The following is a 15,937-nucleotide window of genomic DNA, read 5'->3' on the forward strand; positions in this document are numbered from 1 at the left end:
GATAGGTAAACATTATGAATAAAGTTATATTAAATCTTCAAGTCTTAATGTTTGAATATAAAAATTGTATAACATAATAACTATTAAAAAATTAGGTATTTTCAAAGTTCTGTATTTAAATTAAAATTACCTACATAACTTTTGTTTGTCAAATAATAAAAAAATAACTCTGTTATAAGTAACATTTTTAAGTTATAAGCCACATTACATTTGGAATTGTGACTAAATAATTATAATATGAAAAGTGAAATTCTCATTTATACATTTTTACAGTTTTTCTGTGGTTTTTCGGTAGTTTTGGAAAAACTATTGAGATAGAACTAAAAAGTTGGTAGACAAAGTCTTGGACCAGTATTTTTATCCATTAAAGTGTTTACAGTGAAAAAATAAAAAATTTAATCATCATCGAAATTCCATAAAATTTTTTGCTTAACTTAGAATTTAAAATCAAAATAATTATAACAACAAGAAATTATGCAACATCAAGATGTGTAAATTGTGTATTGTAACTTAAAATTGGACATTAGACATATGTCTAACGTAATCAGCAGTGCATTATAGGTATAGAATATAGTAGCAACGTTGTAACTGGATTTAAACGACCCCGGTGCATATAGGTTAAAAAAACGAAAAATTGCTATCGTGCAAAACGATTCGGTAGAGAAACAGACGGTTAGGACTTGCGTACCGTACTCGGGACAAACGGCCGACACATCAGTTGATAAGCACGGAATCAGTGGCGCAACGCACTGGGATTTTCCCGGGGAGCGAGGGCGCGCGCACGCGCTTGTTTGATCGGTCCATTATTATGCTTCATTTGGCGGAGTAGTGGAGTATAGTACGTGTTGTAGTTGACCGTATCGCCGTCGTCGTCCGCGACGCAAAATCGACGTCTGCCATTGGTCGGCAGACGGCATTCCGACGGCTACCCCCACTACCCCCGAGCATTGGGAAATCTGGAACCGCTCTACCACCGGCGCCGAGACAGCTCTCAATCCCAGTTGTCCGCGTCTCGTCCGTACCGTTTTGTGTTACGGCCATATTTCTTTTGTTTTTTTTTTTTGTTTTTGTGTTTATTTCATTGTTGTTATTATTATTATTATTATTATTATTATTATTACTGTTCTGCTAATATTATCAAATAATAACCGATCCCGATGGGATCAGGTTTATTCTAGTATTTTAGTTTTTGTTTTTCTTCCGTTCCTTAGAAAACGCGGTTCATGTGATCGTCGACATTGCTCCTTTTTTCTCTCCCCAACTGCATTTCACGTCGTCTTATTGAAATTGAAAATTTGATTAATATTTTATGTAAATTATCTCCGTCGGATGTTTTTGTACCTACCCCTATTTTCAAGTCGGTCGTTTTGTGTATTCTCTCGCGTGGGAAGTTTGTAATCTAATCCGATTGTGTAGAATCTATTTTTTTTTCTTGTTATGCTGCTTAATTTTTTCTCAAACAAGTCAAAATGTAAGTACTCGATATTATATTAAAATTTAATGTATGTTTCTTAAACTTCATAAGGTATTTTGCACTGGTGTATTGGTTGTTCTAAATCGACCGTAGTCTTCAGATCAAAACTAAAACTGAATTGCTAATACCTAGTACTAAAAGTTTTTATCGTTTCTTATTATTTGTGGATGATTTATTTATGAACTCTTATCTTTTTATTAGATTGATAATGTATGTTTTCATTATATTGCAGAATTCTTAAATATGAATAGTATGGATGAGCATAATCGTATGATGCATCCGACTAGTGCGATGTTATCTCAACCATATGGGATGTCGTCTGTTGATCCTAACCATGGTGCACCTACTCCACCTGATCAAGATACACGCAAACAAGATATCGGGGAAATTTTACAACAAATAATGAACATTACGGATCAGTCCTTGGACGAAGCTCAAGCTAGGTAAAACCAAATTTATACCCTTTATTTTGCATTTGGTCTTGGAAAGTTCCTAGGTTTATAGGTTGTTTTGTATGTAATTATGAACTTAAATACTGTAATAACTAGTTGATTTGTTAATTTTTTTAGATGATTTATTATCATTGCCCAATATTTCATGATTGATGTAAAATCAGTTCAACTTTGATAGTCAAAATATTGTTTTTATATAAGTCTTTCATAGTAGACAATTTATTGCTTTAAGTCTTTTAGTAGTTATATGCTTATTGACTTTCTATAAGTTCTTATCACTAGTCTTGTTAAACATCCTACATTTTTATAATATCCTATTTTGTTAACTGAGGAAGATATATACATATAAATTCATTAAGAAATATTAAAAAAAAATCTAATTATCTTTATTATTGTTCAAAATATGTAAGCAGTAATTTTTTTTGTTCCCTAATATGTTTAGTATTATAATTTATAAGTACAGTTTTGAAAGTTATTGAACATTAAAATTTAAAGTCTTTAGTAGTTGATTACCTACATCTAATTTTTAATAACTCAAATTATTTTAATTTCATATTTTAGTTAACAATTTGATGATTAATTGAAATGTAACTAATATGAGTTTCAATTTATGAACTCAAACATGTAACTAGGATTTAAGAATTTTTTTAAAGGGAGGTTTATTCCTTTAAACTTTTTAATATCTACTATATTTTTCCTCCTATTTTAAAAATATAATTGGTTTTTCATTATAAATATTATAATCCTACAAATACTAAAATACCAATAAATGTAGGTAACTGAAACAATTTATTATAAAATATATATGAAAATTAATATTAAAGTAAATGTTTATTACTTAAATATGGTTATTTAATAAATATATAATTAAATAAAATAAAATTAATGATTAAAGTCAATATTTATCGTGATATTTATTTATTATTTTAAAGATAATTTGCTGATAGTACCTATTTTTTTTATCTATAAATTATTGTTTATCAATAAAGTTAAAATAACAGTTTTTTATAATTTTTTTTTAAGAAATATTAAGTTTGTTAATCTTTGAGGTAAATGCTATTCATTTTTATGAATAAATTATACAAATCAATCTTAAAACTATAAATTAATGCAATAAAACACTAGTTTTAATAAAAAAAATTAAAAGATAGTTAACTAATATTTTCTATTCTTCAGTGAGTTTTCTTTGATTTTTGATGTAGTACAAGTTTTATTTTACGTTAAATTTAAATTTATATCTATAGGATTAAGTTGTTCTTTTAATTTGTTATAAATTTACAGATTTATTAATTTATTGATCCTTTAAGATGATTTTTGGTCTTAGTTGAAATTTCATATTAAAACTTTTTTCTTATTATTATCGATAGTCGATCTTCGATAACAAAACTGTAAAATAACTTATCACTTATACTATACTATGATTTAAACTGTAGCACATAGAATATATTATGAATTTTATATTGGTATTCAATTATACAGCATAATTAACTTTTTCAAAGCTTCAATTTTTTCTTCTCTTTTTTAACTAAATACTGTTAAAATTAAAATGTATACACATTTTCAATGATTTATTAAAAAGTTCAACATAAAAATCAAAATGCTAGTTATATTTCTTAAAGAGCATTTATATTAAAATTTGATTCTGATTTGGCTTCTAAATAGGTTTAAAAAAAAATCATTAGGTTTTAAACTCTTTATTAAAATATTTTTGTAATATGTTATCCTGGTTTACCAAAGAATATAATTTAGTGTACATCAATTAATTTAGTTTTTGTGGTAAAATATATGTTTTAGGAAATTATAAGATGATTTACTAAATAAAACCAAATTTCATATGGTTATTAAATTAACAGATTAAAAATAATTTAATTATATTCTATTTAACTCAATACAAAAAAAAAAAAAAAAAACTCAAGCTTATAAAACTTCATTCAATTAATATTGTATTTGGTTTAATGGAAATCTAAATCGGAATCCTTTTAATATTAGTTAGAGAAATTAAGCTAATCATTATTAAAGATTATCATTTTACGAATATAGCCTTTTATATTTTGTCTAGTTTATAAATATGTAACATAAATTTGGTGTAGTAATCTATTGATTTGTATGTCAATTTTATACTTTCAAGTGGTACATTCAACTAAAAAAATATTTTTTCTCCATATATAAATAATATAATAAATATATTAACTCTGGAATTATTATTCTTATTACAGAATTTGGTACTTGAACCTTTATATTATATTTTTTACTCACTAATAAATTATATTAACTTAAAGTATTTGTTACATATTCAATAGTTTCTTTACTTAATTTATTTAAGTTGAATCTAGGATCACAGTTAAATACTCAAAATATAAAAATTTTATATACAATAAAAAAAAAAAAATTGTATTATTCTTTGGTATTTGAGTTAAGTTACAGTGATCTAGTTTAAATAATTTATTTGTGTACTCAGGTTACCCATCAACATAAATAAACCATGAGTTGACAACAATTAGTAGTCTCGTTCATTTATTTATTTTATCTTATTGATGATATTTTTTAGTACCTTACTATTCTACTCTTTTTTTATGATTCAGGTAATTATAATTTTCTTGTTAAAAAGAAGAAAATCATTAAATTTTAATTATCAGTACGTTTTAAGTCCACAAATTTCTATCAAATGCAGTGGTGTACTGACGGGAGGGTTAACCCCAATAAGTAAAATATGTATGATGATTTTATATATGGAATATTACATTTAATATATTTTATAATCATTAATGTCTAAAAATAATTGTTGTTGTACCATGTTACATTTTATAACATTGAAACTAAATACAAATGTTTATACACAGATACACATGTGCATATATGATAGGTACATTATCGTAATATCATTGTTATTTACTTTAATCATGCAATTCAACATAAAAATAAATATAAACCTAATTTTCAAATACTCAAAAATTCAATGTTAATTTATAAATCATTAATTTTTTTATAATTATTGTGAATAACTACTGAAAAAACTGTTATAATATTATACATAACATAATAGGTGCTATTTGTTATTCTTATGCTATTTTAGTACCAATAGAATCTTTGCCTTCCCAGATAAGGAAATCAATAGTGATGATTTGTCGTGGCTATGGCGGTAAAGAATAGACATTTTCTATTTTCAATTTATTAATTGATTTAGTGATGTGGCGTTCAATTTTCAAAACAAATTTTAATTTACCGTGCATTTCTCTTTTGATCAAATTTATCATGTACATTTTAGTACATAACTAAAAATGTATATGTTATTCAACAATAAAATACATTTAAAAATAATATAAAGTAATAATAAATAGCTTTTTTTATTTTTATTTTTATTTGAATTATACTCTGTAATGAAACATTTTTCTTACAAATTGTTTTACATTTCATATTATTATAAATTATAATGTATTATTTGTTTGTGGGACTTTAATAAGATATCAATTACAAATGCATAAACTACGCCATGGTTAATGTTTATAAAAATGTTTAACATTTTTTTATGTCTACTTAAATTTTAACATTATAAAGAATGTAAATATAATTTAGATTCACTCCAAATTTTTCTTCTTATATAATAAATTATTATTTTGAAATTTCAAAAAATAATGTAAATATTATGACTTAACCAAACCTAAGAAAAGTGAGTCAAGCTCACTGCTGGTCAAATTTATTATGTATTAAAAAAATAATAATGTTTCTTTATTAATGTTGATAATTTGTAGAATACCTACATAGCATTTATATCTATGATTTATTTTTTTCAAGTAAAAATTAATAATAATTTGATTATTATTTTATTTCAAGAGATCATTATATATTTTATATATTTTAGTATATTACTTAACACTTGACATAGTTATTTTATAATATTTGGTAATATTATCTTACCTTTTCAATTTAAAAACATTTTATCCGAAAGGTTTTAATTTATTTATCATTTATACTCTGAGAAGTTGTTGGTTATATTAATGGGAGAATGTTCATATGAACCTTTAGATTTCTATTAGGTTTAAAAATATTGTTATTGTCTTAAAAAATCTTATAAAATGTCCTTTATATTCTCAAAAAGTCTATATGACATAAGCATTAAAGGTGTAAAAATTACATATAATTTGCGCCAACATTTATAGGACATAAGCATCAATAATCTTATATTGTATACCTGTTATAGCTGTATGGCATGAACTCCATAGGTGCAAAAAGGATGTATCATTTATGCCAAAATAAATATTTTATGTATTTTGCTTTAAGTACTTAAAATATTTAAAATTGTTAATAATCGATAAAATAAAACATACATATAAATATATGAAAATAAGTATAATTTTTTATAAATTGTTTGACTTTTTAATCTAACTTATTTCACATATTCTAAATGATTTATTTCACCATCTTGGTATTTTTTCCATTGTACAATAATTTATTTTTAAGATATCATAATTTTTCGTGTTGAGGAGAATTCATAAATAAATAAATATTGCTTTGTAATTTTAATAACACTTCAATTACTATATGAACGGAACAATGAACAACATGAAATTGGTAGTAAAAAGTAATCAAATATAAATAGCTTCCACAATTATAAATATGTATCGTATATATAGTTATATATAACTAGTAAAAGAATTTCGTATATACGTAAAATATATCATATATATATAGTTACCATCGGCAACTATAATTGAACTATTGTGGCACATGTATTGAATATTTGATTTAGTGGTCAGAAACTGATTTTACTTTCTGTATCTTTATGAAAAAACGTTTTGTGCCTATTAGTTAAAATAGTTCGATTGCTAACTGGATTAATAGATTTCTCCCAATATTGAGAAGTTTTTAGCAATAATTTACGTCTTTGTACAATGAAATTCGAATATTTCCAATTTCATCTGAAAACATTACAGTATTTTTAGTAGCACATAACTCGTGACACATTATTTTTAATGGCCTGTCGGTAATATTTCAGTTGCTTTTCTTTTACAATTATTATGCAAAATGTAACACTGGGTATCATGATCACTTACTATATCGTGTATAGGTACGCTTACTATTAACACAAACAATTACAATCATAGATTTATTCATCTCTTTTTTAGCAAAATATTTTTATTTATATTTTTTGTGTACTAATGATTTATTACTGATGGCCATTTCTAGTGAAAATCTCTATTTTTACTCAATAAATACAATGCACGCTACGTCTTTATTTATATTGGTTTTTGTGAAATTAATTTTATACAAAGCTTACACGAATGCTTACGAAGTAGTAATAAAATTAGTAATGGGATTATCGAGTGATAATAATCAAATAATAAGAGTAATTTCTAAATTAGTAAATACTATATTATTAATTACTAATAAAATACGAGTTACTCGAACTTCAATAAGTAATAGTAACTTATAATCAAATATTATTGTATTCTACTAATCTATTAATGACAAATATCTGATCTCACTTTTGAATTCCTAAAACACAAAAATAATTAATTAATAACTAATCTACTTGTCTATCATCACGAATCATAAATCAATAATCATTATAGACTTCAAATATTTTTATATTATAATACTTTTTCGTTTTTTTAATTAATTTATTTGTTTATTTCATTCCAAATTTCCTACTTTAAATGTTTTATATTTGAAGTTAGTAAACAATTCTATTTTATTACTTAGTATCTACGTAAATAACTCTTGTTCATAATATTATTTATAACTTCTAAGTACAATTTATTAATTTATTAATACAATTTATTACAAATTTAATATTAAATTTGTATATGTTTACAAGACCGTGATATAGGATACACTTCCATTTGTATAATTCATGTTAAATATATATAATATATCGGTTTAATAATATTGAATACCTTTATTCTTAACGTTGATAAGAATTTTATTTTTTAATGTATTTTGTTTTGTGTTTATATTTATATTTATAAAGTGTTTAATTTTGCATTAATAAATTGACTATTGATTGGTTTTTAATCAATAATGTTAATATTTCAATTATTTTAATCAAGAGAATATTTCGAATATTGAAATCATTCGATTATTCCCATCACTAAGCGAAATATTAAAACACAAAATTGCTTACATACTATCGTGTGACAATTTATCGTAATCAGATAATAGATTTGTCGATTTAGGTTAAACATTTGGAGTCATTGAACAATATAGTTCTAATAAATTGAATATCTATTTGGAATAAAGCATAAAGTGTAATAAGTATGGCACACAGGTACCCAGGATCTTAACGCTTTCGTACGATACGATTTTTTTTCTTTATCTCATTTTGGCGCTTATGTCATTTACCACTTAAAACGGGGATGTAACCGGTCATTTAATAAAAATAGTTTAGTACTATGTTAGAATTTATACAAATCGTCTTCTCTGAAACTCCTAATTGCCGCATATATGGTAGATATTCGAATAAAATGTTTATATATTTTTTTATTCAATAAGAAAAATTTTTGGATTAAAAAGTTAATTACGAATTAGCATATATTTTATTAATTTATTTATGTACATCATTAAATTATATTTACAATAAATAAAGTAATTAATAATAATATTAAAGATACTTGATATAAGTATACCTTTTGCATTGAGTGGTATTAAGTATGGTTTATCAAGTTAGTTATGTACTACCTATATAAAAATAATAATTTAAGGTACATACAAATATAATTTAGAGACTGTTTTGTTGATATTAAGGATAAAATTGATTGGCTATCTTATTTTTATTTTTTTAATTTAAAAAATAGTACATTTCATGATAAAATTTGGGTAAACTTAGCTAGATTTTTTTAAATAAAATTAAAAATATGTTCTTACATGATTTCGTTTTTTCCAATAATATGACATTTTAGTGATTATTTTTTATTTAAAATTAATTTGGATAGGAGTCTAAATATTACATATTTTTAAACAAAAAATGTTTTGTATTTTAATATTTGAATCAATTGTACATAATTTAATCACTTTAGTTTTAATCATTGATTAATCATTGTTTGTACAATACAAACAATTAACTTGTGATACTTACAATTTACGATTGTTAAATTTAAAGTAGCTTAAATCAAGTTGTTAAATCCATTAAATATTTATCATCCTGAAGGATGGTCGATGAATAATATATTTTTAAAACAATTTTAAACAATTTTTTGTTTTTCATTGATTTATGTTAGTTATTATTTTTATTTCAAGATATTTTTAAATAACTAATAAAATTTAATTTAATAAAGAATTATAAATTATTTAAAGTTGAAAAAACAATTTTCTTTGAATCGCAATAATTCTATTATATTTGATGATTCAATTAACTAAAGGTATAAATATAATTTAATTCTTTAGGTTAATTATTTTATTGCAGTCATTAAAGCGTTTTATGTCTTTTTAAGATAATTTATAGATTAACATTTAATGATTTTATAATTTAATCTAAATTATATTTTTTTCAAAGTATTCATATTTCTAGGTTATGTAGATTATTATTAATATTTAAATTTAATTGAAATGTAAAAATGATTAAAAATCAAGTTTAAAATCTTTGTTACCTATAATGACGACATTTATTTAAAAATATTGATACTATAATATTTTATAATTATATAGTACTATACTATATATGAGTAGGTTAGAATCAAAAGTTACATGCTCCAGAAATCACTTTTTTCAGAAAACGACAAGGAAAGGACGAGAAAAGTTACCGTAATATTAAATAAAATAAAATACATCATTATTGTATAATTTATGCCGAGAAACACGAATCTTTCATAAAGAAAAAAAATTATTTTCGTCGTTTAAATACATTTTAAGCTAAAAGTTTTACATTCTGGAAAAATGATTTCTGAAACATGTGACTTTTGATTTTAGCTTGCTCATATTATACGATTGAAATTTTGCTTTATTAATAAATTTAAAAATTATACTTCCGATTATTATTTGTTTCAATTATACGTTATTGTTATACTAATGTGTAATGCAATTTTAGGACGCGTGACATAGTTAGACATGGTTGTATAAGTTGTCATCGAAAATCTTTTTCTCTATTCCTTATGTATTATTTATAATTATAAATTATTATTAAATATTGTATTATATACCAATTAATGGCAAATATTTTTTCTTAATTTCTTAAACTGTGATATAATAAAATATCATGTTATAATATATAATTTATGAACAAATTGAAATTAAATTAATAAATATATTTTAAAACTTACTCTTATTATTTTTTCAGAAAACATACATTAAATTGTCACCGAATGAAGCCTTCATTATTCAGCGTTTTATGTGAAATTAAAGAGAAAACTGGTAAGTTATTTTATTTTATTTTAATTGTTTTATATTAATTTTTAGGATGACAATTTAAAAACGATAATGTAATTACAGCAATATTGTAGATAATTATTATACCTAATTTACGTCTACAATTTTCTTTATAAAAGTAATATAAATACCTATAACCTGACGATTAAATTTTTGAATAATTTTTACGATATCTAAATAATATTAAATGATTAAAATATATATTTTGAGTAGATATACATTTCACTGCAATAAAAATATACAATTTATTACTTAAATTTACAAACCTAGCGAGACGTAGACATTTAATTTAGCTAACCTGTACATTTTCCTCTGATATTTTAGATTTTATACAGTTTAAAATACTTCGTGATATATGTCAAAATTATTAAACATGCATGGTTCCAAATATTTATTCACGATTACAATTTTTATTAAAAACACATGTAGTGCATTTTGTGTGTTTAATAATCATTATTCATTTTAATCAGATAAGAAAAAAAAATACATTTTAACGTATTATATTTTAAATATATAAGGTAAATTTTAAGTGGCTATTTATATAAAGATATATTTGAATTGGAAAATTAACTGTTTTTAAAATATATTAAATGAAAATGTAGGATTATAATAATAAATAATACTTTTTTTTTTTACTTGGAATATCAAGGTAAAATGTTCGAACTAATCAATTTATGCTTATTATAATATATTTATTTAATATTTTAGATATATTGTTATAACAATTTTCTTTTAAAATCAAATTTTTTATGTTTTATACTTAGCATTTTTTTCTTTTGTCCAACTCATCAAAAATATAATCTTATTCTTATTTTCAAAATTTACTTTACCATTAATTAGAATAGTCTATGATAAAAATATATTATTTTGTATATTTTTCAACCAAAAACGTCATGTAATGTTACTTCTGCATTTTGATTCAATAAGTACTTTTTAAAATTTACTATTGGAATCTAAAATTAAATATTTGTAAAATCATCTGATGGATCATAAAATTGTACTTCTACTGTCTAATCCAACGTTTTTGAAATGTGGAAATTAATTCAGATATGTTGTTTAATTGTTTTAACATTTACGGGATTTGAAAGCGGTAATTTTCTATTTATCTATTAAACGCGTTACTTAATAATGTAAACAATTGTTGTTTTTTCAACGATCTATTGAAGAAATAAACATTTTAAAATTGATTTTGATTCGCCGTTATAGTATTTTCTCACATTTAAATTTTCTATTTCTACTTTTTTCATAAGTTCTAGACATTTTCGCTAAATCAACATTTAAACTTGAATTTATTTTAGTGAACTTGATATGGATAAAATTAATTATGTTATTTAGTCGTTCTCAAAGATATTTTATAACAAATTCAAATATGAATCTATAGTATCCAATATATATTGATATTTATATATTATGAGTGTCCCAGGTTTAGTGTTGATCATGGAGGTTGGGTAAACCTATAGTTTTTTGGTAATAATTAATTTTTAAGCGCATTTAATCAAGTATAAAATATTGGAATTTTTTTAGGTTTTAAGTAAAAAAATACTATAGTGTATAGCAGCGTTTCCCAAACTTTTTCTCTGACGGATCCCTTAGAAATAATAAAAATGATCGCGGACCCCTCGATAAAAATTAAAAAACAGTAATAATAATACTAAATTTATTGCTTTATTTTCTGAACTAAACACACATATTTTTATAGATTGGTACATTGTGTATTTTTGATTTACATTTGCGGACCCCCTTTAGTATACATGTGGACCCCTAGGGGTCCGCCAATCAGAGTTTGGGAGACGTTAGTGCAGCGGTTCCCAAACTTTTTTTTCCGCGGTGCCTTTTTTTAGACCCAATTTAGCCACGGTGCCCTGTGTTGTGAATAACATTAATGACGGAACAAAAAAAAAATACTTATTGATAACCCATTTTATTAATTTTATTAAAATTTGTCTTAATTATAAATTAATGCATATTTAAACTTAAAAAATAAATAAATAAATATTATTGTTATTATTATGATTATAAATATTATATACAAATATAAGGTTAATATGAGAATATACGAATATACAATAGAAAATATTACACTATTTGCTATAAAGTTTTTACGAAAACAATAAGGAAAAACAATTTAATCCTTTTTAACTATTTAATATGAACCGCAGCGCTAGTGTATAGTATGTATTCACTTACACGTAATTCAAAAACATTTTTTATAATATATAGTATATACCATTAAATACACGTAAATATCAATACAATTTAAATAAATTTTCTTTAATTTTAATTATAAATCACGTATAACATACAAAAATTATTTTACAATAAAAATTAACATTATTAGCTGTGAATAAAATCTATTCACAGGTCACAGCTATGTATACATTTAAACAATATTCAAAAACTAAAATATTTGTATTCCTATATTGTACTTTAATCAGTATCAATCAAAATTATAAGTATTAGTAAGTTCAAAATATTTTCGGCATAACTTTTTGTGACAAATATTGTCTATTATAGTTTTAAATGGACTTATGAAAAATATTAAAGCTAAATTCAAACCAAGTAACAATTATTAATTATTGAATTATATGTACTGTCCATTTATGAGTATTATAATTTGTAAATGTTCAGACTTATTTATTTTCGTCGTTAATATATTATTTGACGTTTTTAAAACAACAAAGGTACATCGATTTTTACGTAAACTGGTAATTCACGAACAAATTATAATTTTAATATCATAAAAGTTATAATTGGTACCACATTATTTTGATCGAATCTAATCCAATATTTAAATATTTTATTTATTAAGCATCTAAGTTGGTTTATTAAAACTTAATGGTTAAATAATTTGTAGTTTTAGTTTTAATAACATTCTGCATACCATCTGTTTAAACTTCATACAACTCTATGTATACTATATAACCCTATAGTACTATAATAGGTATTAATTTATTGTTCTTTAGTGGGGGGAAAATCATGTTTCCTATTGAAATAGATTCTTCATTGTTTGAATTGTTGGTCAGACTGACTACTCAGTCACAGCATGCACTTGCTAAGGATCGACCATTGGTGCAATGGTTCCAAATATTTAACTGGTTACTATTATTATTCTTGCTTCTTTAAGATTTTTCATTTTATTCGGGTTCAAAAAAAAATTTGTTAATTTCAGAATTTTTAAATTCTAATTTTATCATCGTATAATTTTGCATTAATAAAAAATTATATTCAAAATAAACATCTCTGATTAATATATTCATGATGTTAATAAAATAAAATGTATTTTCCTGATTATTTGAATGACTCGACAATGTTGATAACCGTAGAGTCCGTTGACTTCAGACAGTTTAACAACTACTGAGCATCCCTGGACCAGTAGGTATGAAATATTTTAGAACTGGTTTCTTTGTGCATATTAAACCTGCCGGTTTGCCTCACACCATGCTCATCCAGTGTCGGGACACCCCTCGTGTGTCCTGTCTAAGTATTTAAATGAAATCAAAAGATTTCACTTGACCAAACTCAACAAAAATATAAACGATGTTACATCTTGGAGTTTTTTTATTATAAAATTATCCTACAAATATTTTATAAACTATTCGTTATTTCTTTTGTGCTTTCGTATATGCAATGTTATGATTGTTTTTGAATAATGTTTTAGTATTCTGAGTAGTAATTTACTAAAAAAATAATTTTGCTGGAAGTTATATTATGATGTATTAATATTCTATTAAGATTTTAAAATAAATTATCATCAAAATAATATTTATCTTTTGCTACTATTTCATATTTTTTTTTTTATACATTTTAAACTCGGCATTTACATTTTTGTAATTTGTAGGTACTCGATTATTTTTCGTATCATGAGTTGTTATCGTTTAATTAATGGGTTTAAATAATTAGAATAAGTAAAAACTTTTTTTTTTCGAATCATTACAATGTTATATTACATTTTGCATTATATTATTTAAATTATTTATAAGACCTACAGGTATAAATGTCTATGTTAATGTGCGTGATTTTAAATATTCGTTGTAGCTATTTTACTTTAATACCTTTTAACATAATATGTATATTATATTATAGTATTTACATATTACTTAGTATGTTTAAAAGCAATCAAATTTTGAATCTATTATCTATTAGTAGGTATGTTACGATTTTATATTGTATAATAGAACATAACATAACATAATATAAATGAATATAATTTTATAATTTATAATAACTTTCCAATGGATATTCTCGTTTGAATTTAATGTAGTTATTAAAAATATGGTTATTTGTGAAACTGAATACTTTTATTTTGTTATTTTTTATATAGGACTTCTATCAAACTATTAGGTAGCCTGCTAGAATACAATTATGCGTATTTATGTATATTTCAGTCATAAATAATTATTTTAATAATAATATTTTTTTTTTAATTAAAAAGCGTGTAATAGTTAAAAAGTTTCACTTATGCTCAAAATCAATTGTAATTTTTTTATCAATAATTATTAGTAAATAATAAATATTTTTATAGAAAAAACATATAGATTATAATCTGTAATTTTGTATTTGGACGTGGGATCTTATCGTTGATTTTCAAATTAAGAAAAATGTTAAAATATATTCATAGTTCGTTTTAAAAATAATATACATTTTAGTACTGATAACGTATCTTAAATATTGGTTGAAAAATTATTGGCATTACCTGAATTCATTTTATTAGTTTAATTTGTTGAATACACTGATTATTTTTCAATGTATTAATAACATTTTCTATTTAATAATAATAAATTGTAAATAAATAACTATACCGACTTATTTATTATTTGTATATTTAAACTTGTCAGTCCAAATGCATCAATGCATCCCGTCTAACTATTCGTAAATTCTCTTTGTTGTATGCCGCCATCTATTAAAAAGAATAATATGATGGTTTCATGGCCATTAGTTCTAATTATCTGATTCATTAAAATGGTATATCTTAAGTCGTATTATTAATTATGTTTATTACGTTGGCATTGATTGAATACTGAATGTATACTTGCATTTTATTTATTTATATATGTATATTATTCACAAATATTTCAAACTTATTAATTATTTTTTTACGAATTCAAGTCATTAACCTCTTCATTTTTATACACCCATATAAGAACATTTTTGAATAATTAATTTATATCTATATATTTTTTTAATTTATATTAACTGTTAGGTTTTTTTTATTATTATATTTCTTCAATTCAAAAAACAAAAAAATGCTTCTTTTAATTATTGTAGTTCGACTATCAATATTATGTCTATGTACAAAATGAGTTGAATATTAAATAATATAATAAAACTACAACATTACAAATTTAAACTGACAATTTAAAATAGGAATCCTGATTTACAATAAATTGAATATTAGACATCACCTATAATCTTGTTCATAATTCATAACTGATTAATAAATGTAAATAAAAAAAAGTGTAAAATATAGAAATAAACATTTTTATCGGAAAAAATTATTTACTCTAATGACATAAAAATTAAACTTTTTTCCTTATTGTTTTGATGGTTACTAGTTTAATATCCATCATTATTGTTTGTATGTTTTCTTAAATATTTGTACATTTTTTATTACAAATCCACATTTTTGTGTATAAATAGTTCAATTTTATTTTTA

The 15,937-nt window shown here is 22.8% G+C and overlaps 1 protein-coding gene across 4 annotated transcripts in view; it reads left to right on the forward strand.

Annotated features, from left to right (window-relative positions):
- Positions 1-884: 884 nt before the first annotated feature.
- LOC112686390 (homeobox protein extradenticle) overlaps positions 885-15,937 on the forward strand; it is a 30,220-nt gene continuing 15,167 nt past the window's right edge. For 2 of the 4 annotated variants that reach the window (XM_025558627.1, XM_025558629.1), the window contains exons 1-3: positions 976-1,471; positions 1,707-1,917; positions 10,196-10,269. In XM_025558627.1, the coding sequence (XP_025414412.1) occupies positions 1,718-1,917; positions 10,196-10,269 (274 nt within the window). In that variant the 5' untranslated portion in view covers positions 976-1,471; positions 1,707-1,717. Of the gene's footprint in view, positions 1,472-1,706; positions 1,918-10,195; positions 10,270-15,937 lie in introns of all 4 variants that reach the window. The other 2 variants (XM_025558628.1, XM_025558626.1) reach the window with 2 other exon arrangements.

Source organism: Sipha flava, unplaced genomic scaffold (assembly GCF_003268045.1).
Source record: "Sipha flava isolate LNK unplaced genomic scaffold, YSA_version1 307_pilon_pilon, whole genome shotgun sequence".
Classification (NCBI taxonomy): Eukaryota; Metazoa; Arthropoda; class Insecta; order Hemiptera; family Aphididae; genus Sipha; species Sipha flava.